This window comes from Palaemon carinicauda, chromosome 42 (genome assembly GCF_036898095.1).
Source record: "Palaemon carinicauda isolate YSFRI2023 chromosome 42, ASM3689809v2, whole genome shotgun sequence".
NCBI lineage: Eukaryota > Metazoa > Arthropoda > Malacostraca > Decapoda > Palaemonidae > Palaemon > Palaemon carinicauda.
Window position 1 is genome coordinate 37,224,346 of NC_090766.1, and position 25,651 is coordinate 37,249,996.

A 25,651-nucleotide genomic window follows, 5' to 3' on the forward strand; every position below is an offset into this window, starting at 1 on the left:
TAATTTCTGGCACCATCATTGGGGTTAAGTAAGTGCAGTCTCTCTCTTTGCCTTCTTCATTCTCTGGAAGAGGAATGTCATAGCAGACCATTTGAGTCGACGGGGAAACGGCAGTAGGTTCAGTGTGGTCTTTGCTTCCTCAAGTGGCGACGAGTGTTACTCTCCAGTCCTGGACCCAGAGGCAGCAATGAATTTCATGATACGTCAGGTGTTGAACAAGCTGGTACCGTCTCGAGACGTCAGAGTAACACCAGTCGCTACAAAGTGGTCTCAAGCGAATTGGTATCCAGACCTTCTGGATCATCTCGTAGAAGTTCCAAAAGAATCTCCATCTTGGGCAAACCTACTTTGTCAGCCTCATGTGAGAAAGTACCATGACATATGACATAGTTCAATAGGCGTGTCTTCACGGTTGGAGGTTATTCAGCACCTCCTCCGAAAGAGATTTTCAAGACGACTCCGAAACAAATTTTCAGGATACCTCGAAATCTACCGCATGGGTCTATCAAGCCAAGTGGTCAGCTTTTTGTGATTGGCGTCTTAGGGGGAATATTACTGCTCTCAAGGCCACTATTCCTCTTATAGCAAGCTTTTGTTGTTCATACTTAAAGAGAATCTTCTCTGTCACAGTTGTTAAAGGCTATCTGTCGGCCTTGAGGCAGATCTTTGAATTGAAGCGAATCGATCTCTCTTCTCATGGGAACTGTCGGACTCTGATTAGGAGCTTTAAATAGACATGCCCTTCTGGGAAAGTTAAGCCCCCCCCCCCACTTTGGAATGTTCTACGGTCCCTCAAGATAGCACCCTATGAACCTTTACATAAGTTCTCCAATGGGGATCTGACCCTGAAGACTAGTTTTCCTGCTAGCTGCTAGTTTTTTTTTTCTACCCCTAGCATCTGCCAAGAGGGTGAGTGAATTGTACAGCCTGTCCTTTGTATCACATTCCAAGGGGTAGAAAAAAAAACTTATCTTTTTCCTTTGTTCTTGAGATTGTTAGGAAAACTCAGAATCCGGCAATTAATGGTTCCAAATTTGACTCCTTTACGATCATGGTCCGAATATTCTGTTAGTCTTGTCTTGTAAGAGTGGTCAGGAAATATCATGAATAAACAGCTCTTCATTGACCTAAAATGTTTTACCTCTTTGTGAGCATGGGACACATCAAGTAGATGACTTCCAAGAGCTCGATCTCTTTTTTTGGTTGCGAGAGGTTATCCTTTAAGCCTATTAAGGGAATAATTGCCGGTAGCCACCCCCCAGAGCTCATGACATTCGTTGTCTTACTGCAAACTTGGCTTTCAGCAAGAACCAATCTGTGGCTTAAGGCCTTAGTGCAGGGGTCTGGAAAAGACAGACTACTTTCACAGGCCATTACCTAATGGATTATACCCATAGATTCCTGGATATCTTCTCTTTAGGTCCTGTTGTTGCAGCACAACAACTGATCTAAACCACCTCTCACAGGACCATTAACCTTTTTTCAAGACATCAGTTATTCTCTGTATTGATGAGGTATGAAATGTTGCATGAAATGTGGATTGTGTTGCTCTTCACTTACTCCTTTAGCCAGTTGCACCTGGGAGTACAATCACCTAAGGACCCCTAATGCAGGTAAAAATAACATATCTTTTTCTATTGTTACATATCTGTATGGGATAAGTTTTGCATGATTACTATCTACACAGGTATTAACTTTTTAAGTCAATGATGTGGGTACTGAGAATGATATATCGACCCTGCCTCTTTACGAGCCAGTCTGTCAGGTTCATATACACATTTATATATATATTTTTTACAAGCACCCCTTTTGTTGTTACATATCAATGATCTAGAACTAGAGGGACCTGTTTTTGATGGAGACTTCTTCCCACCTAAGGAAGACCCTGTATAAGTGACTCGGAAGTTTTTATCTGTGTAGGAACAAACTACAGATTTTTTATACAATTTGTATTTTTCCTAGCTATTTAAACCCGAGTCATTGAACCTTTTCTTCTTTTCAGGTCATATTAAATCGACAAAGGCTAAAAGCCCATATAAATGACTGGTTTGTTTAGCTAGGAGCAATACAAATTGTATCAAAAATTTTTAGTTCCTGAAGATGTTCACTTTGTTAGACGTAGCTGTGGGGCAAGACTCAATTGACAATAGGGGAAGGAAACAGCGCAATCGCTTCTTCCTCGTTGGATGATGTTTCTTGCAAGTAAGAGTCAGGAGCCCTCTCACAGGAAGTCCCATGACTTCTAGCGAGTCTCCTCATGTGGAGAGATATCATTGCCTACCTGGTGACATCTTTTCATAAGAATGGCCCTTCAGAACCTGGTTCGTCGACTCCTGCTGAAGTTCGGTATTTGGAGATCATTATCATTCATATCTAATCTCGGATAGCCATAGTGCAACATGATTCAGATTAATCTTAATCAAGATCTCTATTGTTGCAATCCGCTTCCTGATATCCTTACAGTCTGGAAAGATTTCTCAGAGTACTGTTTCAGTACTTTAATGATTTTGTATTTCTAATTACAATACAGTACTATACAGTGTTGGTAATTATTATTTAGATTTTCAAACACTATTACCATCTTCACTATGCTATACAAAGTCAGGGAATTCCCATATGTTCTCATGTGGTCCTGATTAATGTATCAGCATCCACATTCAGTTGAGGCATTATGTACCAAAATTCTTATTTCGGTTACTTGAATATAATAATGATGATGATGTTCACAAGTGCAAGTGGTAGTAATTCTTTCTTAAATGGATGTACAGCACAGCAGTGCCTACTGTTACAGCTTCCATTCCCATTTTGGAATGTAGATATTCATTGCCTTTATTTGATGTTACCTCTCTTCTTTTCTTTTTTTTTTGTCTGCACATGATGGATTATTTATATTTTGGAAACTTGTACTGTATCTCAAGTTAATGGCTTTTTAGACTTGGTTAAATGAATGTAATTGCATTTTAAGTAAGAAACTGTCCCCACCAAGTTTTGAGACTCCTCATTTGTAGCATGCAAATAATTCTCTCCTTTCATCCCCCCCTCCCCCCTTCATTCTTTATTGATCTTATATCCATAAATTGGCAATTTGTTTTCGTTAATTATCCCAATCGTTAATGGAACGTGTTGTAGTGTGGTGGTTAACTATGGCTGTATGGTAATTGCAACACACTGCCATTTTCAGGGTAGTTTTAAAGTTTTATTACACTTCCTCCAGCCAAAGGATTGTGCTGTCATCTGTTGGGAGTTTTGAAATATAATATGCTACTACTATTAAAGTCAAAGGAGCTGACCTGTGTTTGGTAGTTTGGATATGCTCAGCCAACTACTTTCAGGTGAATAGTGTGAGCTACCACCTGTTGGGCAGTTCTAAAATTAGCACCACTTTTAAGCTGAAGGACTGCGTTATCATGAGTCTGGCAGTCCTGAAATGCCATACCTACACTTTAAAAGGTTGATCATGAGTGGCAGGGACAAGGGACAGAACAATGTCCTAGAAACTGCGCATATACTGTATAATGTACATATGATCAATGCCCAGGCCCTCTATCAACCCAAGCTCTAGGACAAGGGATAGGCAGGAAATGGCTGTTGATAAATGTATTTAGACCTATAGGCATCTCCCAAATCCCCCCCTAGCTCATAAGGACAGTTGAGTTTGGACATTACTGAAATCTATCAGGCTTCAGCGGGGCTCAAACTACCGACCCATGAAACACAAGTTGGAGACGTTTCTAATAGGGTACTCCTTTGACTTGAAGGAGTATTCTGCCAACTGTTTGGCAGTATGTATTGAAATAACATGCCTTTAATTTGAGCTTATGGAGTGTGTCCTACTACCAGTTGGGCAGTTCTGAATTACTCTCATAAATTTTTGCTTAAATGAATCTGTTACCTGTTTTGATTTATGAATTTGGGCACAGACGCTTGGAAGGTCATTCAGATATGTGCAATGGGGGGTAAAACCTCATAATTGCAGTATAAACGAACAATTAAGAGGCTGTTCAACAATATGGAAGAAAATGTATTGAGGTACAGTAAAAGCCTTAAAATTGAATGCAGTTATGGGCCAAAATGAAATTACAGACCAAGTAATGCCTCGGGGCATATCCTAGTTTGTAGACTGATGGCATGGCTCCCCTACAGTATGTAACCCACTGGGCAGTTCTGAAATACCATGTTATAACTTTTGGATAAAGGACTCCACTCAATAAAAAATGCCACAACTTTAAAGGTTTCAAGGCTGCTCATGAATGGCAGAGGCAAGTGACAGTGACATTGCCCTATCATGCAGGATAATGCCCTAGACTGACCATACATACATGTGATTAGCGGCCAAACCCCCTCTCCACCCAAGCTAGGACCAAGGAGGGCCAGGCAATGGCTGCTGATGACTCAGCAGGTAGACCAATAGGCTCCCCTCAAACCCCCCAACTTTAGTTCACTAGGATAGTGAGGTTACAGTGACCAAAGGAACTAACAGGTGTCAGCGAGACGAACCCGTCTGGTGATCACCAGGCAGGGACGTTACCGCATCAGCCACCACAACCCTAAAGCTTAAATGATTATGTGCTGCCACTTTTCTGTAGTAAAATTCCATAAGCCATTTTGGGTTACAGGAAAATGTGTTCTTACCTATCAAGTAGTTTTGAAAAGTGTCATTTTGAGCTAAATGAATGTGCTACCACCTATTGGCCAAAGTCTCCTGTATCAGGACCTCATCTTTTAGGTTAGTTCTGAAATATCTGTTGTCATCACTTCTTTAATATGAAATTTTTACATTATTTAATTGAAAGATATCAAATTTTTCAGTTAGCTTCTTGAAAGGCATTAATTTCTCTCGACTAGTAAACATAGTCATTAGGATCCAGGTAATCATAATATGATACTTTAGTTTAAAGTAGGTAAAATATATTAAGGTAAAATGAAAGAAATTAAGTAGGGAAACATTTTTCTTGTTTATATACAATTTATACAACAAATACATATATTCATATTACTGTACATAATAAACTATAATATATATTGTAAATGGAAAAAACATTCAACTTATATACAAGCATACAGTTGTCAAATATAAAGCAATTTTCTAGGTATATTTAAAAAAATTATTTCGAGCAATATGAAAATTATTACAAAACATTTGTTTTAAAACATCTAAAACAGAACGAGCATCACAGCTCTACAAATATTTGGAAATTTGTAACTTTTAAAAACTTGGGACCTGAGCATCAAGATACACCAAGACAAGACACAATTTGCTCTACCATATAACGGTTACCAATTGCCAAGTAAAGCTTATAAAGTGACATTATTACATAAACAAATATTGCCTATGTGAGGAAATAAAAAAAAAAAAAAAAAGATACTTACAAAATGGCACTTCAAAGGAAATGAAATCAGTGACGACATTCAGCCACATAACACCTAGAACACCTTTGGAAGAGACTGAAGGGACCACCCAAACCTGCAGGTGGGTACCGTTGCAGTCTTTCAATGTCAGTACAAATAAATAAATACAACTCCATGCACGTCTGCCTCAGTATCTTTGTTGCCCTTTGTGACTTTCAATATTCCAGTTAAATATTTCAATTAAATATATATAAGTTTGTGGCATGACTAGACTTATAATTTCATTCACATCCAATTCACAGTTAAGACTTTGTTTTTTAATATTCAACTAGACAGATAAGCACTGCTATTGACATGACAGTTGGCTAAGCCACTCATGTGACAGGAATATTAATGTAAATTATTCTTTAAAGCATCAATATCCATTAACTCATTTGACCAGACTTCACACTCCACTATCTTTGTAAAGTGACTTCTCAAACAGGATGGTGCTGTATCTGACTCTGTGTTCTGCCAGATCCTCTTCCTTTTTTGTGTCCCCCAAAACTAAACCATAAACCTGAAAAAGAGAGAAAAGGTTAGATAACTTATGAACAAACAACTTTGAATAAGTGATTTGAATTTTTTTTTTCATTTAATTTGTCAAACTTTGAACTGTGTAGTGTAAGTAATAACACTTCAACCTCTTGTTAGTCATGAACTTTTATATTCATTGGTATGTTTTTTTTTTTTTTTTTTTTTAATTAGTATCTTATTGGGCTACCTTTCTAAATGGAATATCCTTAGATACAATAAATAAGACCTTTTTTTCATTGAAGTTGATGTATATACTGTTAATTGTTATTTTTCACATCTTTAATTATATTTTTTACTTTAGCCAAAATAGTTAATTGTTAATTTTCAGCAGGGAAGTCTGTCTTTTGGGGTTGGCTATCTGACATTGTGACTATTAAAGATTTTCTTTAGCGTTCACTAGCCTGACATTGCAATGCCTTTTTATATAAATATCTAGAGCCTCTCAAGTGCTGATATACCCGATGTCACTTAGATTTACATGGTTTGGTATTTTATTTTTTAATATACTAAATTTGAAATAATGCACAGTAAGTATTTATGAAAAATAAAATTAAACCTACATTAATTTTCATTGTACATTATTGTTTCTTTAATTATACATTGTTACTTCTTTAATCGCTGACATTAATTTCATTGTACATTGATTTCTTTTTAATATTCCTTAGGTACAGTAATTCCTCATGAAATCTGAGAGCACCAGAAAAGAAGAGACTTGGCCTGAATGTGAATTTGTTTACTGAAGTCTGGGGCCACAGAAAAGCAGAAATGGCAAATGGATTGGACCGAGAAGTATCCATCTTCATATTCAGGTAGGAAACAAATATTCAAACATTGTATGGGATCCACAAACCAAAGAAAGACAACTACCACAGAAAGGATATTTCCTTGCAGTAGGCCTGGTTGTCAAATATCCAGCATTAGAGATATTAACTGTAAACAGTTCACCATGCCTGGTACCAATTTAGTGATGGCCAATGGGATGGAGCCTCCTCTCTACAATCATTCTATCCTACCTTTTCAAATTGACAACTTCAAGGTTTTAACAAAGTTCCACCTTGGCACTAATTGTTCTCTCCAATCACAGGGCTGTATGACATTTAGAGATGGTTCTTGTTGAGTCAATTGAGTCCAAGGATCTCCATCAGAAATAATAAATAATTTTGTAAAGGCAGTTGAAAACCCTAATGAAGGAAGAAATTTGATAAAAAAAAGATGGAGAAAATTTCATAAACTTTTATATGGCTAATATTCACCTTTGATGTGAAGTTTTCTTAATTAGTTTATGCAATTAAAATTTTTATTTTTGGGTTTTTCATAGCATATCCATTCAATATACTTAAGATTATGTACAAGTGCATTTGTGCGTAATCAGTTAGGTGATCCCCAAACATTATTTGGCATTTCTCTCAGCCACGTATTCACATTACATGTAGTCTATATTTATTTAGTGATAACTAAAACTGTATCTATATTACCAGGTCTCCGTTGTTACAGTACTGTATACTGTTTTTGATTGCTATTTATTGATGAATTTTGTATTTTTCTTGCTCTTGTAAAGAATTGAGTAGAGCTCATAATTCTGTTTATACTTTCTAGGCTTGAATACCACAGAAGTCTGTTGGTAGTTGACGGTAGAGTAACACTGTTGGTCACCTCGTTTAACAATAAGTAAGATAAGTATAATTTTTTTTCTTTGCTTTGTTTGCTATCTCAATTACTGAGAGATAAGCATAATTTTTTCTTTGCTTACCCTTAAAATTTAGAACATTAATTTTTAAATTTGTTGTAATTTTCTATAATTTCTTACATTGTGCCCTATATAAATTAATTTTGTTTTGTTGCCTGCCATTGGAACTGTCTCTCAGCAGAGTAAGTGGTAGGAGTAGTAGATCTTTATAGTTCTAATTACTGTACTATAAATATATCTTGGCAGTGTGCAAGGTAGGGTTTATACTTCTTGTAATGGAGCGTAAGACAAACAATATGCATTAGTGCACCAGATGCATATTAAAATACTGGCAAGGGGTTTTGGATAGTGATAAAAAACACCAGGAGTTATCTGTTTAGATGGGTGGTGATAAGGTCGATCACCAGTGAAAACTATCAATAAAAAGCCGTCCTGCCAAAATAGATTTGCTGATGTCCCTTTACCTTCCCTGGGCAATTAATCTTGTCTGATACAATGCTTCACCTCTGTCATTGTTGCATGTCTGCTGTCTAGACATGCATTTGCTTTGGCAACTTGCTGAGGAGCAGAGAGAACAGCTCTTATTCTTCAGGCTTGTTAACAATGGCCACTGCGGTAATATTGTCCCTCATCAGTATGATAGAATGACCCTTCACTCGTTGCTGGAATGCTTCCAGAGGCCAAAATGCTGCATGTATATGCAGAACAATTATGTACAATTGCTGCTCTTTTACAGCCCACAACCCTGAGGAGATTAGGTCCTCCAGGTGCACGTGTGTTCTACCTTCTTAAAATTAATTCAGGAAAAGCAATATTTCTCTGGTAGGCTTCCTATCGTGCAATCATTGGGCAGAATGTTCTTGTGCCATAGTTCTACTGGAACAGAGGAGGAGATATCTGGCTACTGAGCTGTACCACCAGATTCTCATGAAGCAGTCTCTGGTGGTATTACCTTGTGAGGCACAAGCTACTTTAACAATGAGAGATGGCTTGAGAAGATTTTACCACAAACGAGCAGGGAGTTTCTGTCTTGTCAAGTATGACTATCATTTACATGAGATTGCTGAGGAGAGTGTCTCTGGTGGAAAGCCACCCGCTACTACCTTGGCCAGGTACTTTATCCTCTGCTTGGGCCTGAGATGCATTTACCATCCCATTTTATCTTGATCCCTGATTGAGATAAAATTGAGGAAGTTGTCAGTCCTGAGGCAACAGGCTCTAAATAGTCCATGATTAGCCAATCGTTGATACCTCAATAGATCACTATGGTCCACTCATTTCTGTCAGCAGTACATTCTTCTTATTATTAGCAATCTGAAGAATAACTTGCTCTTCAATGGTAAAGACTATTGAATGTCTGCTTCGAGTAAGTGGCTTTCCTTACAGCAATTCACAGCTCTAAATAACTAAGACAGTCCTCTATACTTAGCTAACCAAAAAAGTGGCACCTCTTCTGACATTAGTGTACCAGTGTTGTAGAAGTCTCTTTACAGTCTGAGCAGTACTACTTCAGATGGTAGACTTCTTTAACTCTTCACTAAGAATAATTCCTCAGTCTCAGCTGTGAAAGGGTATCATTCAGATTTTGAGCTAGGTTGTAGAAATTGGCCATGCTCATTTAGAGCTTTGACCAGTCTGGAATAACTTAGACCAATGGAGCGAAACATAAGCTGCTCATGCTGCTCTTATTTCGGTATCGGCTGCCCCTTCACATTAGCCCCTTCTCCAGTGACTCGTTTGTGATTCTGCCCTTTATTAGTTTGCCAATAATCCTCTTTGTGATTTTTTTAATAGTCTTAGCTTGCCGTGACTTTAATTTCAATGATGAATACGTTCTTCATTATGCTGGCTCCTCCAGTATGATTTATATTTTTAAAGATTCCTTATTCCTCTTTGCAGACTTAAGACATCATGTTTCACAGCACCTACAGTCCTTGCTTTATGTTCTCCAAGAAGGTAATCCAAGCAACAGTGCATGCATTTCGGAAAAATCTGAAAGCATAAGGGAAACCTCTTCCAGATGTTTAAAACACGTTGTTAAGGAGAAACTATTATTCATACAGGTTAGTGTGGTTATTATTTTGACAAGGCAAATTATGACGCTGCCAATTCAGACTCTTGAATATCAGTTATCGTTTGGCACTGCCATTTCAGACTCTTGAATATAAGTTAATGTTCGGCACCTATTTTTCCAGCAAGGAATGGGTCTACTTACACCAGCAATGATTGTCCTATCGTAAGTCCACTAGCAGAGTGTGTTCAAGCAGGACAACTTTTTCTTAGGTGTCTGAATGGGTATGAAATGCATAAAACATACCAGGTCACATCAAGTTTAAAGCTTGCCTTCTGTATTGACTATTATCTATGAATATATTCAACATACTGTACTGAAACGTTTTCTCCTCTATATTTAACATGGTAAAGTACTCTGCGTTGGAAGGTTGCAGAACTACTAAATACTACTTCCCTGAAGCTCTCCTTTCCCCTTCCCTTCCAGCATATGTCGTGGTAGGGAAAGAGAAGTTCTCCTTAATTCTCCTTGGAATGCAAGCCTTCCTCACAAGGGATTTTTTCTTTTCAGTTTATCACTTCTTGTGGCAGATAAGATGTTGATCCCGAAGCACATACCGAACAACTTAAATCTCTTGGTTACTACTCTGCATGGTTTCGTGGAGGCGTAGCATCTACAGGGGCTGGCGGTCACTCCTGCCCAAGACATTCCCCAAAGGTTTTGGGATTACCTTAACGTTGTCTATCTTGAAGGACAAGGTTACAACAACTTCAAACACCAGATGTTGCCCTTCAGGAGGTTTTCCTCCAGAACACACTGGTCTTCTGAGTGTACTCACAAAGTTTCACATAAACCTAGACCTGGTCCTTCCTCTTCAAATGAAGATCTTTGATGCCTCTAGTGCCCTTCATCCTAGACCCTGCAAGTGACTTCAAGGACCTTTTCAGCTGCAGTTCCATGCTTCACTCTTCAGGAGGTTCTCTTCTAGAACACTCCTGCTCCTCAGAGAGTACTAGACCCCGCAAGTGACTACGAGGACTTTCTTAGCTGTACTAGGCTTCACTCTTCAGTTCCTCCTCCAGATCACTCCTATTCCTAGGAGCATGCTCACAAGGTTCCCTGATCTTTCCTCTTTGGGAGGAAGAATTTTGTCTGGCATCGTTCATCCTGTTCTTCATGGAGCTTCTAAATTCTGCAAGTGACTTTGAGGTCATTACGACTGTTCTCCTCCAGAATGCTCATTCTCCTGAGTGTGCTCACCAGGTTGCCCAGTCAAACTTACCTTTTCCATCATCTTCAGAGAAGGATCTCTAACAACTCTGGTGTTCATGGAACTCTAAAACCTTTGCCACCCCAGGAGTCTTCAGAACAGCCTGTATAGTCTCTTTTCACCTTCAGAGAGATTTTTACATCGTCGGAACTGTGTACCTCATGGCTGTACAGCTCCCAGTCCTGATCTTCAAGTTGCACTCCTTTACAAGAAATACCTTGCAGCAGTCATGTCTCGTTCCTCTAGACACCCTTGTACTAGGTAAAGTGTCTCAATGGGAGACCCTTGTTAGCCTTATGTCTCTCAGACACTCAAGGTGCCAGTCGCAATTCTGCCTACACACATCTCCCAATAATGTGTAGTTTTCTAGATTCACTCCAGACACATTACTTCTAGTGGAGTTTTCTGCTAGGTTTAAGATGAACTATAGAACAGCTGAATATCACTCTCAAGCAGTTAGTGCTAACTGATTCTCCTGATCCTAAACCATTGCTGATCTGCTTCATGAGCTTCCGCCAGCTGCTCTTTTCCGGCCTCTTCGACGGCACTTCACAGCTTTTTCTAGAGTGATGTCTACGCTCTAGCAAGTACTCTTTATCTGAAATGAGCCATATCTCTTCTTTGCGCTTTATGCACTCTTCTGAACTGCACTCCAGATAGATCCAGGCAATCTATCATTAAGTGCACCAGACGCTTTCCTCCGCTAGGCTCTTCGCCATCACTCTCCGGCTTACCGAAGCCTTTGTGCTCCAGCAGGGTTTCTCTTCACACTCCAGCTTCTTTCTGGCACTCCCCTTTTTAGGTTTTTCCTTCCAGACACCCCTTGTCCTAGGTACTCTTCTGTGGAGGATGTTGATTATACACCTTTATATCATCGTGAATGCTCTCTTAGCATTCGCGCTAAGCTGTCCATGCGCTCTTTGGTATTCAGGTGCGCAGCAAGCACCTACAAAATGTAGGGGTCTACCCCATCTGAATACCAAAAAGAGCACATGGACAGCTTAGCGCGAAAGCTAGGAGAACATTTATGATGATAAAAAGGCAAACAATCAACATCCTCCACAGAAGAGCACCTAGGAGAAGGGTGTCTTGAAGGAAGAACCTTCAAAGGGGAGTGCCAAGAAGAAGCTGGAGTGTGAATGGAAACCCTACTGGAGCATAAAGGAGAAGCACAAAGGCTTAGAGAAGACTGAGAGTGATGGCAAAGATATATTGGAGCCTAGCGGAGGAAAGCGCATGGAGCAATGGAGAAGAGTGCATAAAGCACAAAGAAGAGAGATGGCTCATCTCAGATAAAGAATACTTGCTAGAGCAGACATCACTCTACAAAAAGCTGTGAAGTGCTGTCAAAGAGACCGGAGTAGAGCGGCTGGCGGAAGCTCATAAAGCTGATCGGCAATGGTTAGGATCAGGAGAATTAGTTGGCGCTAAAGCTGGAGTAATATTCAGCTCTTCTATAGTTCACCTCAAGCAGAAAGGTCATCTGACAGTAATGTGTGTGGAGTAAATCTAGAAAACTACATATTTCTGCGAGATGTGTGTTGGCAGAATCGCCACTGGCACCTCGAGCGTCAGAGATGTTAGGTTGCTAACAAGGGTCTCCCATTGAGACACGATAGCGATATAGTACAAGAGCTTCTAGTAGGACAAGACAAGACTGCTGTAAGATGTACCTCTTAAAAAGGAGTAAGACTTTAAAAAGCAGGACTTAGCAGCATGCAACTGAATGAAAGAATCTGAAGGTGAAAGGAGCTTACGCAGGCTTTTCTGGAGACCCCCTAGGGTGGCGAACATCTAGAAGTATAAGAAACCAAGGTAGATGGAGGCCCCTGGTGCGGCAAAGGTCTAGAGGTCCAAGAACACCAGAATTGTTGAATTGTTAGAGATCCTCCTCTGAAGATGATGGATCAGGAGAGGTTAATCCCTCCTATCTCTGCATCTTCAGACAATGCTGTGACTATGACCTTGGCAAGGAACAATTTATCTCAGTTGTAGACAACTTTTCTCTGGTTAGTTCCCTGTTCATTCAGGATTTCGACTACAATGTTTTCTTTTCCTTCTAGACAGGGAATGCAAGCAGGATCAAACCTTGCTTTTCCCTTTTACTTTCTGCAGATGGTTAGAGCATGAGGGGCATAATAATGGCAATGCCACAATTGAAATACCACTTCTCACTCGTTAAATTAATTAACGAGGGGGTCTTATCAGCACTTGGAAGGAATTGGAAGGATGAGCTGGGGATGTTGTCGATATTGATCAGTCTATGGCTGGCTTAAAGTTAGATATCCATGCCTTTGTATCAGTGTTACAAATCCTTTGGACCCTGTCACACCCAGGAAACTGTCACCCGCTTCGTTCGGACAAAGTAGCTTCGGCTCTTGTAATTTTCAGCTTTCTAACTGAACTTTGGGGGTAGAGGCCCTGTAATACTGAAATAATGATCTGATCACACGCGCTTAGCACGTGCTGGGATTTGTATTCGATGAAAACCTCTGCAGCAGAATTCACATCGCACCTTTTTCCCCTGCCTATACAAAGGATGGGATGAAAAACTGGTTTAACACTCATTGGAAAATGTCAATCTTGGATCAAAGTAAACAGACATCCGATTGCAATAGCAACTAAAAGCTTGTCGTGATGCTAGCATAGCATTGAGTCAATGCTAAGCTGGATTGAAGCATTGTGCAACCATACAGTTATTCTTCTATACTAAAAGCTTGTCGTGATGCTAGCATAGCATTGAGTCAATGCTAAGCTGGATTGAAGCATTGTGCAACCATACAGTTATTCTTCTATATGGTCAGAACAAGTGCGCCAGAGTTTACCTGATTAAAATGACAAGGGTTTGTATTCACTTAGCAACAAACTGTAGATCTAAAGAATCACAGTAGCTGTTGCAAACTCAAATTCATTTAGTTTTATAATTATCCATAATGTTTAAAGAAAAATTAATGTATACATTGTAAGAACTTTCAAGGTCTAAATGGAAAATGCTGTACATAATTGAATTGATGCCCTGAGTTATGGGAGTAAGTAAAGAAAGAAATTAACTTTTTCAAATAAAGAAATTTTGATTCTCACCCTAGATAAGTGACATTTTTTACTCGTTAGAAATTTTTGCAATACAAACTGAATACTCTACCGTATATAAGAAATGCAAGTTATAAAATACTGCACTAGATTAATTAATATGCTTTATTAAGACAGGTCTAAGACCTTTAAAGACACTTTTTAAAGGTCTAGAATATCTAAAAGTATAAAACGGCAGATGCAAGATGCATGTACAATATAGTAATTCCCAAGTAGGGATTAACTGGGGTCAGTAGTCCACCGACTAATAAGTCAGCAGCATAAATTAAATGTTCAAAGACTACTGTACAATTTTCTTGCTAGTATGCAAATTCACACAACAAAAAACAGCACACTACTTTTCATTAATGTGGTTAGTCACAACTCAAAGAGATAGCAATGTACATTCTTAAATACAGAAGTGTTGCAAGGATTGCTTGTATTGTAGTCAGAGGTTGTTTAGGCAGAACGCAAGTATGAAACTAAAAATAGATAGCACAATACATGTACTGTATCTAAATACCAATAAGTATGCATATAGTACAGTATTTTCACCATAACAAAATACATTTAAGAGGGGTAAGGGTAAAATTTAAAAGAAAAATGCTGTTTCTATTACTGTAATTCTATGATTTTTAGCTCCGTAAACAGCAGTTGGTGGTAAATCATAACCATCGCTAGATTTTTAAGAATTTTTGTTTGATAGCCCCCTGACTATAAAAAATAGTATACATTATAACCAACTTATCGTTCAGTAATCTATATCTGAAATCTGCTCTAGAACAGTCCTATACAGTACTATATTTTGAAACATTTTAAAGGGCAAATATCTAAAAAGAAATATGATGTCTAGTATGAAATAATTTTTTGAACAAACCAAATCAACACTTTAGTAAAATCTGAGACGCTATTGTGTATGCTCTGAAAAAAACATCATATAAATTGACACATTTCCTTTGTTATGATATTGGGATTTATCTAGATAGAGTCAAATCCAAATGTACAAGTCTTCATTATTAATGTACAGTACTTTATAACCATTTATACACACAGACCATTAATTTATAGCGCTTGTAGAATATACTTTATAAGCATTATTATTTTGACATCAATAACTCGACTTGTAGTTTGCAATACCGTAATTATTAACTTGTAAAACGCCATACCAGACAGGGTCAGTGTTCCGACAAGAATTAAAAATATGTTCATATTAAGATAGTTATATGTTGCAACACGTCTGTATTATAATAATGTTTCACTACTAATGTATTGAATTTCAAATTCAACAACCAGCTAACAACTTGCTGTTTTTTTCTAAGGATAAGAATTCTCCACAAAACTACCAGGTTACTGGTATATCAAAGTATTGTAATTATTTATATTTCCAAAGCATTATCATCCCACCACCAACTCATCCCTTGTGATTATCAATATATCCCACCCTGGGAAGGAAATAGTACAAATCTAATTTAGTAAGTAAAAATTAATGTCTTCATGCTGGCTATACTTTACCCTTCTTCTACAGGAGTTAGGTCCTGCTACCCTTCAACACTTGAGAATTCAAAGCTTTATATATAGTGCCACCACCACCAATATCTATATACTTTATAACTGTACATTCTAGCATAGTTAGCTTGTCATCAGTACTACACTAGCTCTGGTGGCAAGACATCTACACTTGCCTTTCTTCTTCCCCTCAGGTGGCTGAACACCAGAGGGAAGACTATTGGAGCGCATTTCAGGATCAACATTGACTAGAAGTTCAGCCTGAGCGTAAGTCATGGCCTGTACACGCTTGTGCGATTTGGTGGCTGTGAGGAAACATACCATATACTATCAAGTGGTTTCAATGTGATTTCCTACTGTGCAAGTTTCCCTCTACAAACTAGAAAGGTGTATTAAACTCATAAATTATTATGAAATTTCATATATACTGTAGAAATATTTAAATATTTAGATAATAAAAAATACTAAAAATATGTCTATGATTTCCATAAATATAGAAAAGGGAAGGTTACTTACTTCTTGGTCTCTTTGGCCTATTCCTTTGGTTACGTGCCGCAACTTTGGCCAAGTGTTTTGCTTTCTCTGCTACAACAAAGCCAGCGCTTTCATCAGCAGCCACAAGTTCACGTTCCCTTCTGTAATACGTAAGATTGTGTTAGCTACAATAAAACTAAATTCCTCATAATTCTAACCCATTCTTTCATATTTCTATAAATATAAGTAAGGCTTATAAAGTACACTTTATAATATTCAAAGGACCATCAGCTTTAATAAAAGCTTAAGCTCTTGAAATTATATTATGCTATTAACAGTGATATATGCCATGTGTACCCACTCAATCTTCAATTAGGCCACTTTTAGGAAATACCAATAAAATCTAATTTAGTCATACCTCATGTCAAGTCTTTTCAAGTGAGTTTTCAACCTAGTCACTTTATATTGCAAAAGAAATAAGAAAAATTAATGCACTTTTGTTTCATATTCCTTTTGAAAATACCATAATTTTTTTAAAAGTAAAAAAGAACTGTTGAATGAATTAGTCATATTGTAATACAATATTTAAAGTTGTTTATACTATACGATATCAAGGTAGTTTTGAAGTTTTAATTAGCGTTATTTTTCTTGTAGGGAGTCTTGGAATTGATTGACAACTTAACACGAGGTATATACTGTACCTTGAATAATACTAAGTTTATATTCACGTAGGAACCAAATTCTTAGGTGCATTTTGTATTCTATATCTTACTGGGCTGGTGTTTTTTTTTATGAATATAATGAAATAATCTTGGTGACCCAAAGTAGCCTATGATAACATTGTTATTTTGAACTTTAAAGCTTAAAATGAATCTTATCAGTTAAAGTGTATTTAAAATACTTGAAAAATTCCACAAAAAAAGAAACTTACCTGAAAGCTTCCATCCACTTCAGTTTCTCTGATGCCATCTTACATGAGAAAACATACCACTTATTCTTTTCTAGGCTTCGGATCTTCCAAGTATTATGGGCATTTATATTAAGGCTGGAGTCTGGAGACAGAAAAACAAGCATATATATAGTAATGTTTGGACAGCTGAAAAAATACTCCTAATCTTTATTCAAAAGATGCTCAACTAATACTTTAGTGTCCAAATATTTTCTAACCCTTACTTAAGATAGTCAACAGATACTATTATGTTTACCAGACTAAAAGAAATTACCTTTCCCATCTGGGAGATCAACAATCTCACACATATCAAGATTGAGTCTCCCTCTGTAAACAAAAGTGTTTCTTTTGAGGAGGTCTCGCTTGCAGTAAACAAGCTGATGATCAAAGAGGAACAGCGACATTTCTTTGGTCCATGAACCGCCAACTCCTTTTGTCACATCTCCTTGGTGGATGAGCTGTGAACTATCCTCAAGGAGTTCAGGTCCCTAATGTGAAATAAAACTTAAATAATAGTCTTAGGATGCAGCTGAATTTATATTTAGTCTACCTAGTCTGCAAGACTTCTATGTACAAGAAACAGGTATATTTTGTCAATATTTTAGATCATAAATTTTTTTATATCTGAAGTACTAATTATTTTATCAATGTGTTAATAAATATGCTAGAACTCTTTAACTAGCTTGGACTGCATATATTGGATTTAAGTTCCATAGATCAGCACGGGGGGACCTGTGAGGCCACTCAGTGTCCCAGCGCATCTTGGTTACACTATGGTAAAAGTTAGAAAAGGTCGAATAGCTATATAGAATAAAGGGAGCAAGAACAAAGGTAAAGTAGTATTTAAATAGATGCAATTAGGGGGCAAAGGAATGGTGCAAGGGGTAATATCTAGCTTGTATATTATTGTACTTTCATACCTCCCAGCCTTCAACTGTAATCTGCCACGAAGCTATTTTCTCTAAGCATTCCATTCTTCTTTTTCGTTCATTAACAAGAAGTGCAACATCACGCATGGCTTCAAGTGCTCCTTGGACGCTGGCAAAATCAGGATGGTCCGCCTATGGATAATAAACAATATTTATAATAATTTGAAAATCTGGCATTTCATTCAGAAATATACAATTTTAATTATTGCTTCCACATTTGAATTGGCCGAATGACTAGAATTTTAAATACCTTTGTGTATTTCAGAAGTTCTTGAAGCTGAAGAGGATATTTGCAAATTTTCTGTACAGGGGTAAGAAGGAAGCCGTCCAAGGAAATATCAATCATTTCCTGTAGAAGTCTGCAGGCCTCAAAGAAGTGGATATATTTCTGATCCTGATAAAGTTCTTGTAAAGCTGACACTGCTGATGGGTGATTGTTACAATATTCGCTGTAAATTTCAAACCTTTCTCTCTGAAATAAAAAAATAACCACTTGAGTTATGTACCTTATGATGAAATATTCTTGAGTGATTCAGTACTGTAATTAACTTGCTCATGAAATATTAATGACAGTAACTAGTTTCTCATTTTGTGGGAATGCTTTGCTTTGTAATGTAAAGGACAATTTAAAATTGTTATGGTAGTCCTGACCTACATTATGAACAATATGTTAGAAAGTTACTTACATTGCGAATAAAAGCTGCACCTATACAAGATTTATGTGGATCCTTCCAGTCAATACACATCTCTAGTTCTTTAAGGAAATTACTCTGGAATTGGTAAAGGGCCTCCATATTGCCAAATATGCTGGAAATTTTCTCCTCGTTAAACATATCGGGCCTTTTCCGCACTTGCCTTAGGTATCCCTGTGGAAAAATATTTTATTTTTATTTTACGCTCTTGATGATATGATTGGCCGTAACTACATATACAGTATTGTATTGTGACAGCAACACACACAAAAAGGTAATTTAAACTTAAAATCAAACTTTACCTCAACTACATCTCGGAGATGTTTGACAAAATCCCTTTCTGTTGATATGATTTCATTAATAACATTGGTTCGAATCTGGTCGTTAGATAAACCAGAAATGCTTTGTTTCCTCGTTGGTCCTGAAGTTCTAGTATCATGACTACTAGTTTCCTGATGATCTTCTTGATTAACTAATAACTGTAAATAAAAAATTTATGTATTTATAATCATAATTACAGAATTCTTTCTAATCTGTACATTTATATCTGAATTTTCATTTTCAAACCCCATGAACCACAAAATAATCCATATCCAGTGACTTACCCTAACAAAGGCCGCGGGGAACCATCCAGCTCGGTGACAAATTCGACCCCACCACCAGTCCTTATCGCTGGAATCTATCACAGTTATCAAATCTCCAGCCTTAAACACTAGCTCCTCAGAGTCTAAGGTTACGTGGTCCCAGAGTGCCTCAGCATAAACAATCATGTCTTCATCCTAAGAAAAGATTTAAAGGACATTAGTTTTTGGTCTCTGTGTCAATGGCTGTATAGATAATACCATTTTGAAGTGAAATACTGTTTAGTTAAATCAATAGCCTTTAAGTCTGAATAAAAATAAAATAAAAGTTTACTGTATAGCAACTCAAATGCTTATCATTTTCATGGCACATCCGTGGAGATGGAAACCAGGGAATACATGTTCAAAAAGACCTCATACAAGTCCAGTCTAGTAATTCCTCAATAAACTGAGTCACTTTTTAATTGGTCATCTGTTGAACAAACTACTCTACTACAAATAAATAGTTTTTCTCTATAACGTACAGAAGTTTTGTATATGAGCAACAAATTAACTTTTAGAACTTCACTGATTACCAGTCCAAACAAGGCTATGTACTGTATTATAAAAAAACACCATTTACCTCTTCTAAACTTCTCTTCAGATCAGTTCTGAAGTCTTCAGAATCTGACATGCCAATCTCATCCTCAGAGGTTGTGTTGTCATCATTCAAGATATTACCCGCAGAAGGCCTTCGTTGTCGTCTGATTTGTGCGTTGGTTGGACTCCTGCACTTGCGCAAGGTCGAAATTGGAGTGTCATATGCTTTGTCTAAGTCTAAGGGCTGACTAATGGATCTTCTCAAGTGTGACGATGCTTTACTTCTCTTTAGACTGCAGGAGGAGGTAGAGACGTAACTTTTAGACTTTATTCTCGCAAAATACAATTTCTCACCTACAGCATCTTAGGAAATACTTAACCCACCTTTGATACAATATCAAATACCAATATGGTGGAACTAAATGAAATATAAAAGGTAAAAATTAGGGAAAAACAATAACAAACAATTGAATGAATGTGACATAGCACTTAAGTTAAAATATATATTTCTTACCATGTAAAGTAACTGCTTTGCCATACGGTAGTTAATTCTTATATACTGTAGCGAGCTTATTTCTAGGGAAATAGATTTTTAAAAAAAGAAAATGATAGACATCTAGAGAATAATGTCTTATTGTTGACCACCAAAAATATTACAGTAAGAAAATCATACAAATTTAAATATAAGACAGACTTGTCTTAATTTGGGGCTTCATTTTCATATTCTAAGATGTCTTACTAAGTACGGTATCTTCAACAAAGGAGATCTGTGTTTTAAAGGAAAGTATAGAATAGATTGAAGACTTCTAGAGATGATTCATAAGCGAACAAGAAGACTGTTTTAATGGAAATGACATATTGAGCAGAAAATAGTAGAATAAATGACTAAAATTATAAAAAAAAAATGCAAGCCGTAAATTTTAATGAAACTGAATCTGGATAACATGCAAAACTGAGGTGGTAAGGAATGAAATTATCATCATTATTACTTGCTAAGCTACAACCCTAGTTGGAAATGCAGGATGCTATAAGCCCAAGGGCTCCAACAGGGAAAATAGCCCAGTGAGGAAATTAAACAAGGAAAAATAAATCATCTTGAGAACAGTACAGTAACATTAAAATAAATATTTCCTAAATAAACTATATAAACTTCAACAAAACAAGAAGAGAATATGATAAAATAGTGTGCCCCAGTGTACCCTCAAGCAAGAGAACTCTAACCCAAGACAGTGGAAGACTGGTACAGAGGCTATGGCACTACCCAAGACTAGAGAACAACGGTTTGATTTTGGAGTGTCCTACTTTTGATATTATAAACAAGATTTTCCAAGATACCCACCTTTTAGATTTCCCCAGTGATCCCGTATGCTGCGGTAATCTATGAGCTGGTCTTAATTTAATAGGTTGAGGCGTTGAAAGCTGGCGTGAATAGTGTAGGGAGCCCCTTCCAGCCACTCCTCCTACGTCACTGTGCGTTCGACGCACGGCTCTTGGGTTTAGCTCACGTGGACCGCTGCCTTCATCCGCAAAACTTGCCTGAAACAGAAGAGGAAAATATTATTTATCTAAAAATTAAATAAAAATATTACTGTGCAGTAATAACATATTTACTCACAGTTCCATTGTCGTCACCCTGCGATTATTATTATTATTATTATTATTACTACAAGCTATATTATTATCATTATTATTATTATTATTATTATTATTATTATTATTATTATTATTACTACTACAAGCTAAGCTACAACCATAGTTGGAAAAGCAGGATGTTATGAACCCAGTGAGGAAAGAAAATATGGAAATAAATAAACTATAAGAGAAGTACTGAACAATTAAAATAAAAAGTTTGAAAAAATGACAATATCAAAATAAATTATTCATATATAAACTATAAATATCCTTGTGCCCAAAAACTGACGTCAACAGATAACGACTTAATTTCCAGTAACCAAACCTGGAGTCAAGGTTATCTTAAACCCTAACTAGAGGAGCATTCAATAGAGCGTAGACCTCCGCCGCTGCAGCTCAACCTTCCAAAATTTAATAATTTCCATCATTTGTACATAAGAGTTAATCCCTGCAAGTTTCTTTACTCTACGATTGAAATTGTGGCCAGGAAGATGCTCACAAACAAACACATACGAACATGGGGGTAAAACATAACCTCCTCCAAACTTCGTTGGCCTAGTAAACCTAGTTCAAAGTTGGAGCAAAATTTTTTTATGTTGACCCGGCTGACATGAGTCTTTTTATAGTTTATATATGACATATCTGTTTTTGACGTTGTTAATAGTTTATATATAACATCCGTTTTGACGTTGTTAATGTTTTTAGAATGATTTATTGTTAATTTGTTCTCATCATTTATTTATTTCCTCATTTCCTTTCCTCACTGGGCTATTTTTCCCTATTGGAGCCCTTGGGCTTATAGCATCTTGTTTTTCCAACTAGGGTTGTGGCTTGGCTAGTAGTAGTAGTAGTAGTAGTAGTAATAATAATAATAATAATAATAATAATAATAATAATGAGGTTAAAATAACCTGCAGGTATAAGCGTGCATCTGTATACCTGAAGAACACACAATCACAGCAGGAAAGTTTTATATGAAGCATTAATGAAATGATGAAATATGCGTAAACCAAAATTAGAGCGATGAAAGGTTTTTGAAACCCTGAATGGACGAATCATCAATCCTTGGAAAACAGAAAGCAAAACATTATAACAATACACGAGATAAAGTACTGCTGGCTGTATAATATTTTTATTACTCAATACTTTAATACTTTATCAGTGGACAGGATAATTATATTAGTAGTCAATTTGGATGATAAATGTCGAAACAATTATAAAGGGAATTTTAATATATATATATATATATATATATATATATATATATATATATATATATATATATATATATAGATATATATATATACACACTCACACATATAATATATATATATATATATATATATATATATATATATATATATATATATATATATATATAAAAATATATATATAGATATATACACACTCACACATATAATATATATATATATATATATATATATATATATATATATATATATATATATATATATATATATATATATATATATATATATATATATAATATTGTGTGTGTGTGTTTTGTCAGAACTGACAACCGTAAAATTTAACGATATCGATTGCAAGACTATACAATTGTATATTAAAAAATATATGAAGACCAACATACAATAATCAAGAGTATATTTACTTTAAAAAAAAAAACGAATCACAAATCTCCATAATTATTCGAGCACGTAAAAGACTAGCATATCTAATGGGATGAGCCAACACTTACGCAAGAGGAAAGAGATAAGAATTTTTGAATTTTTGAAACTCGAACTCTTTATACTGCGATGAATTATAACAAATCTCAATGCCAAGTAAACGGAATTGTAAATTTAACATTTGTACAGACAGTGAAATAGATAATGTGAATTGTATTAAATAAAGCTTTCCGAATAACATGACAATCCCAAATAACATCATCACAAATCGGAAATAGAAATTAAGAAACCTCAACCAGTGAATAGAAAGGGAGGAAACAAGTGTGATGGAAGGTTGTGGTGTGCCTTTCCTTATCCTAAAACTTCCATTCATTCTAATAAGGAGTGGAGGAGTCAGGAAGGAATTTGGCCCATTATTTCCTCACTAAAACACCTTAGATTCACTGAACAAAATAAATTCAGGAGTGGGGAAAGGAAATACGTGCGGCACCCATTTACTCGCTTGAAAAGCGTTGCACGCTACACAGCTGCAATAAATGGGGAGGAAATGATATAACCCAAATTTAATGGCGACAATTCGTCGGGAGTAACCCATTTCTCGCCCTCATAGTCTGAGGCTCTTTTAAATCTTTCAAAGATTTAAAAGAGACTCTTCAGCTATGGTAAGCAGCTCTTCTAGGAGAAGGACACTCCAAAATCAAACCAGTGTTCTCTAGTCTTGGGTAATGCCATAGCCTCTGTACCATGGTCTTCCACTGTCTTGTGTTAGAGTTCTCTTGCTTGAGGGTACACTCGGGCACGCTATTCTATCTAATTTCTCCCTTTCTTATTTTGTTAAATTTATTATAGTTTATATAGGAAATATTTATTTCAATGTTGCTATTCTTAAAATATTTTATTTTTCCTTTCCTCACTGAGCTATTTTCCCTGTTGGGGCCCCTGGGCTTATAGCATTCTGCTTTTCCAACTAGGGTTGTAGCTTAGCAAGTAATGATAATGATAATAAAACGACGATAACTTTAAATCAATTCACATTCTTAGAAAGGAAGTGTACTGGCTGTAAAACCCAATGAGAATGTGGCGATTTTGAGAGCGATTTTCAAACTGGAAATTCTGGAATTGAAGTTGGCAAAAAAGGGGGCGCCTGCACTCATATAAAAGATAAGGCTGATGAAAAATGACTGCAATTATTAAAGGTAAAGGTGTCTGGTTTCAGTTCGTTTCATCAGAGTAGATGCTCACCAGAACGTCAGCCAGGTAAGCTTAACTCTCCACTGGGGTGCCCAACCATAGCAGTGGCCTCCCCACTAAACAGCTTAACTCTCCACTGTGGTGCCTAACCACAGCAGTGGCTTAACTCTCCACTCTCTCACGGTCTCGGGATAGGATCGATCTGCTGTCATGCGAATGCTAGGCGAAAACGTTACAATTTTACTAGGCAGGATTATACAGTTTGCTTTTGTTTTCCTCTTAAACTAATTTTGAAAACTCTAGAGCAGAAAAAAGTCTGCTGTGAAAACCGTACCATTTCCTTAAAAACATTTTAACAGTTTTCAGTCTTCCTTTCACTATAAGAAATGCATTGATTCACTGTGCTATTATTTCCGATAGAAAAAATACAGTACTAACATATGATACACATCAATATTGTACACTAGAACATTAACTAAACGACATAGGTTGCAAAACAGCTGAAGGAGTTAATAAGGAAAAATCTCTCTCTCTTTCTGTGCAATGCATTTCTCAGAACATGCTGCTTGCGGCCGACGTCCTTCGTCAATCTTTAGGGAACAGAATGACGTCAGCTAGACTAAAACCAGTCTTCTTACACACGCTTCATCCTCCTGTCAGAATTTCTTTGACGTAAAAGAATATATATATATATATATATATATATATATATATATATATATATATATATATATATATATATATATATATATATATATATTATATATTATAAACATATATATAATATATATATATATATATATATATATATATCATATGTTATATTATATTATATATACATACATATATATATATATATATATATATATATATATAATATATATAACGACAATAATTAAACTTCCACATTAAAGAAAAAAAGCATTTAAAGGTGTTCACAAACGCCTAACCTACAGACGTTTGTATCTATGAGGAGGATTCGTAGTATCATTTAAGGTTAAGAGTAAATAGAGGAGACGCCCTGACAACAACTGCAAGAGCAAGAACACGCCCTCATTAAAATGGTTTGTACAAAAAACAAACTCAAACAGTAATGTTGAATATCGTGCTATAGCTTCGTAACCTACCTTGACTAACTGCTGGATTCTTTTGATGATAGCCATCTTATAAACATGCAATGTTGCAACTCGACACTCTTAGTAATTAGCAAGGAGTTGGGGCACACCTGGACATTATCACCTGCCTTTAGCCTGCTCTAAAGTAAACTGTTGATTGCCGAGCGCTGATTTTAACACAAGCTTAACCTTAAAAAGCGCGTCTTTATAGCACAAAATTATATTTAAGTAAATTAATTAATCTTTCAACAAAAGCTACGTATAACTTGGTTAAATATTTTCTTGATCTTGAAATTTCGCAAGATATATAAGATCCTTAGGCAATCAAGAGTCCTATGGAAACACCACCAGTATATAAAAAGATATCCTAAGCGAGGTTCAATCTAGGATGA

At 36.4% G+C, this 25,651-nt stretch overlaps 1 protein-coding gene and 1 long non-coding RNA gene across 3 annotated transcripts; one reads left to right on the plus strand and one right to left on the minus strand.

The window, feature by feature from the left end:
- Positions 1 to 4,961: 4,961 nt before the first annotated feature.
- On the minus strand, positions 4,962 to 25,651 carry LOC137633183 (rho guanine nucleotide exchange factor 4-like). 2 transcript variants are annotated; one of them, XM_068365340.1, is made up of 13 exons: positions 25,272 to 25,651; positions 21,012 to 21,208; positions 19,716 to 19,965; positions 19,118 to 19,291; positions 18,815 to 18,991; positions 18,507 to 18,686; positions 18,071 to 18,292; positions 17,812 to 17,952; positions 17,166 to 17,379; positions 16,874 to 16,994; positions 15,985 to 16,103; positions 15,645 to 15,773; positions 4,962 to 5,908 (listed from the first exon to the last, which is right to left on the minus strand). In XM_068365340.1, exons 1-13 carry the CDS (start codon positions 25,305 to 25,307, stop codon positions 5,826 to 5,828), a joined length of 2,043 nt encoding a protein of 680 aa, XP_068221441.1. In that variant the 5' UTR covers positions 25,308 to 25,651; the 3' UTR covers positions 4,962 to 5,825. The 2 variants fall into 2 exon arrangements, with proteins under 2 accessions (XP_068221441.1, XP_068221442.1); XM_068365341.1 differs by lacking the exon at positions 15,645 to 15,773 and having other exon boundaries at positions 4,965 to 5,908; positions 25,272 to 25,648.
- Positions 5,915 to 15,800, plus strand: LOC137633184 (uncharacterized). Its single transcript, XR_011042159.1, has 3 exons — positions 5,915 to 6,734; positions 7,522 to 7,593; positions 15,663 to 15,800. It is a non-coding gene; the product is annotated as an uncharacterized lncRNA (long non-coding RNA).